Source organism: Hibiscus syriacus, unplaced genomic scaffold (genome assembly GCF_006381635.1).
Source record: "Hibiscus syriacus cultivar Baekdansim isolate YM2019G1 unplaced genomic scaffold, ASM638163v2 tig00001802_pilon, whole genome shotgun sequence".
NCBI classification, from domain to species: Eukaryota; Viridiplantae; Streptophyta; class Magnoliopsida; order Malvales; family Malvaceae; genus Hibiscus; species Hibiscus syriacus.
Genome location: NW_024061891.1, coordinates 84,028 through 88,265, shown reverse-complemented (window position 1 = coordinate 88,265; position 4,238 = coordinate 84,028). Strand labels below are relative to the sequence as shown.

At 35.1% G+C, this 4,238-nt stretch overlaps 1 protein-coding gene across 1 annotated transcript; it reads left to right on the top strand.

Annotated features, from left to right (window-relative positions):
- Positions 1–345: 345 nt before the first annotated feature.
- On the top strand, positions 346–1,230 carry LOC120134181. The gene has a single exon (XM_039150655.1). It carries the CDS (start codon positions 346–348, stop codon positions 1,228–1,230), a length of 885 nt encoding a protein of 294 aa, XP_039006586.1.
- The last annotated feature ends 3,008 nt before the right edge of the window (positions 1,231–4,238 follow it).

Here is a 4,238-nt window from a genome sequence, read left to right as displayed (position 1 = left end):
TCAAATCAAAAAAGAAAGATTAGCTTGACAAAGCTAAAAGTCATCTAGTTGAAAGTCAAGGGTGTTCCTTGGGATCACCATTCAAATGATAATCAATTTTTGGAACATTAGAGGACTAAACAATCCTCTAAAACAGAATAAAGTGGTTCATAGAGCCATACAAAATAATGTGGATGTTCTCTGTCTATTGGAGACAAGAGTTAAAGTGGAAAAATCAGAGGCTATCCTTAGCACTAAATTCTTAAATTGGAATGTTTGCTTTAATTATGATCATGCCATTAATGACAGAATCTGGATGCTTTGGAGGAAGGGAATCGATTTATCAATTATTCAAGTTTCTGATCAATGTATTACTGCAAAAGGGATGTTCTTGGTAATTCGGTGTTCATTTCGGCCATCTATGGAAGTAATGATGGGATAAATCGAAGACAACTTTGGCTCAAACTTAAGGAGGTTAATTCCATTGTTAATCAGTCCTCATGTGTATTAGGTGGGGATTTTAATATATTCTTGCATTCCCACGAAAGCTCAGATCATGATCTGATAGGCCATTACAATTCTCCTGATATGAAAGAATTCCAAGAATTCACTCAAGAGTTTGCTCTTCTTGACCACCCTTTCTTTGGGCCTAAGTTCACTTGGAGTAATAAGCAACATGAATTATTTCTGGGTAGGAAACTTGATAGGGTTATAATAAATCCTAGTTGGGCTCCCATCTTTCAACAATCTTTTGTGGAATTCCTTGCCCCTGGAATCTCTGACCACATCATTGCCATTATATGGCTTTCAAAAGATATTCCAGCCTCCAGGCCTAAACCTTTCAATTTTTTAAATTTCTGGGCTGCTCATCCCAATTTCTTGAATGTAGTAAGGAACTCTTGGCATCAAGAAGTTCAAGGCAATCCTATGATGGTTCTGTTCACAAAACTTAGAAGACTCAAAGATTGTCTCATAAGGTTTAAACAAGAAAATTATAGCAACCTCTTAGATAGAGTTAAATTAAAGAGAATGGAGTTGGAAAATCAACAACTTCTTACTCTTAAAGGTGAGGAAGCCATAGAGAAGGAACTTGCAATTCATAAGCAGTTGAAAACCCTTGAAGAAGTTGAATCATTGTTTTTTAAGCAAAAGACAAAAGTTCAATGGATTAGAGATGGCGACAAAAATACCAATTTTTTCCATTCTATTGTAGCCTTTAAAAAAAAAAAGAGATACCATCAGAGTCCTTGATGATAGAGGGGATAGACTAGATTCTTTTGATGCCATGGCCAATGAAGTTATTACTTTTTTTCTCTAAACTTCTTGGTACGACAGATTTTATGGTTAAGGATATTAATCATTCAATACTAAAAGATCTCCTTAAATTTTCATTGCCTTTCGAATATGCCTCTACTCTTGTTAAGAATGTTACTGTTGAAGAAATCCAAAATGCCATCTTTTGCCAAGGTAATGATAAGGCTCCTGGACCGGACATTTTCACCCCCTACTTCTTCAAGAAAACCTGGTCCATAGTTGGTGAAGATGTCATTAAAGCTTTCAATTATTTCTTTTGCAAATCCAACATTCATCCAACTTTTAACTCCATAATTATTGCTCTTGTTCCTAACTTCCCTAATCCCTTCACGGTCAAAGACTTTAGGCCTATCTCCTACTGTTTCGTTATCTACAAGATTATTTCTAAAATTCTTGTTAACAGAATAAAGTGATTTCCTCCCTAATATTATTTCCTTGAACCAAATTGCATTTATACGAGGTAGAAACATCATCGACAAGTCCCTTCTTGCTCAGGAGATGGTTAAAGGCTATGGTAGAAAATCAATTTTTCCTAGAAGCTCTATGAAGATTGACTTACATAAGGCATTTGATTTCTTGCATTGGAACTTCATTACATCTATTCTAACATCCCTCCATCTCCCTCAAAGGTTTATTACTTGGATTGAAGTTTGTTTTTCTCAAGTAAGGTACTCTATCTCCTTCAATGGTACCTTAATTGGTTATTTCAAAGGGGCTTGAGGACTTAGACCGGGGGACCCTCTTTCCCCTTATATGTTCATCCTTGCTATGAATGTCCTTTCAAAAATGCTTAATTTGACTGTTTCTAAAGGAATCTTTGCTTTTCACCCAAAATGCAAGAATATCGGGCTTACTCATATTTCTTTTACAGACGATCTTCTGATTTTCTACAAAGGTAACATCGATTATGTGGCTAGTGTTCTAAGTGTTCTTGATCAGTTCTATAAAATTTCAGGGCTAAAACTTAATTCTTCAAAATCTTAGCTCTTCGTTGCGGGGATTTCCTCTAGGGTCTTAGAGGATATTAAGCATATTTCTGGTTTTAAATATGGTTCTCTGCTTGTTAGGTATCTTGGCATCCCTCTTTTTACTCGCAAACTCACTGTGAAGGATTACGAACCTCTTCTTGACAAAATTAGACAACGGTTGCACCACTGGTCTGCTCGAAACCTTAGTTACGCTGGTAGACTTGAGCTAATTTGATATGTTTTGTTTAGTATCAGTAATTTCTGGTGCAGATAGCTTGTCTTCCCAGCCTCGATCTTAAAAATAGTAGACCAACTTTGCTCAAGGTTCTTCTGGAAAGGTGATGACAAACCTACTGCTGGAGCCCGAGTAAGATGGGATAGTATTTGCATTACTAAGTCCGAAAGAGGATTAGGACTGATTAATATTTCCATTTGGAATAGAGCTTGCACTATAAGCCTCATAAGGAAGATTCTTGCTGGTAATGGTTCACTTTGGGCTGCATGGCTTTAAAAATATGTCCTTAAAGAGCAGTATTTCTAGCATTTTGAAGCTGGAACTAATGTTAGCTGGGGCTTCTGCAGAATTTTAAAACTGAGGTCTACTGCTTTTCCTCTTATTGCTTTTGGTTCCCTGCGGACTAAGGAAATATGGGAAAACATTCAGTTGCAGGGGCAGAAAGTTCATTGGCATCGACTTATATAGTATCATATGTATATTCCAAAGCATAGCTTGATTGCTTGGATGGCCATTTTGAATAGGTTACCTACCAGAGATCGTTTACAAAGAATGGGAATTTGCACAGATGGACTCTGTGTTAACTGCAACATACACCAAGAAACTAGAGAGCATCTTTTTTCACATTATTCCTTGGCAGGTGGTCTTTGGAAATCAGTCCTAAAGCTGAATGGGATGAATTATACTGCTTTAACATGAGAAGAAATGGTCTCTCGAGCTAGCTCAACTTGGAAAGGGAAATCCCTTATTACCACGATTTTGAAGATTTCGTGGAATGCTTTCATCTACTCCTTGTGACAGGAACAAAACCAGAGAATGTTTCAAGGTCGTTTTCGAACCCTAGACATTATACTCAAAGAAATCATTGATGCTGTTGGTACTCGCCTTAGGGGCAAATCTATTAACAGACTTGATAGTACTAACTTTTACCTTTGTAATGCTTGGGGTATAGTCTACTAACCAATCATTGGTTTTGTAATTAGGCTTTTTTGTTTATTTTGTTGATTGGTTGATTGGTTATAGCAAAACTTTACTATTTTTGGTAATAAAATTCTGAATTATCCAAAAAAATTATCAATTTAAATAATATTGAAAAAAATACATGATATTAATGCAGTAAAAATAATCAATACGAAGTGAAGTTAAAAAGAAGTCCGAAAAATATAAAATAATTGTTTATTTTAAAAAAATTCATCTGTATCTTTTTCTGAATAAAAAAATCATCTATACAAGATGAAGATTTGTGTTAGATTTCATAAAAGAAATGGTAAGTTTACATAAAAAATGAAATTGAAGTTTTTTCGATCATAAAAGATATAGGTTGATATTTTTTTGTTCTATAGTTCCAAGGTTTATTTCTGACTAATCTAGATCGACCTGGGTTACACATCTGGTTTTGGTGGATAAATCTCTCAGTGAGAATTTTCTGCATATATTATGACTCGAAATTGTAATATTGGTTAAGCGATATCAAAGTGTTTACCATTTGAACCAACTCCGTTGATAAAGACAGAGGTTGATATTATATAGTAGTATACTATAAAAAATGAGTTTAAATGATTTTATATGTTATTCGTCGCGTTCAATAATAAAGTTTGCTCAATTGTTGCAAAAAATTCATACTGCAACTATTTTATTCAAAGACAGGACTTCATTACAACACTCTAATGACACAAAACCAAAACAGAGAGAAGCACGCGCAGTGGACGGCTAAACAAGCCCTCAAATTTAATGCCTGAAGA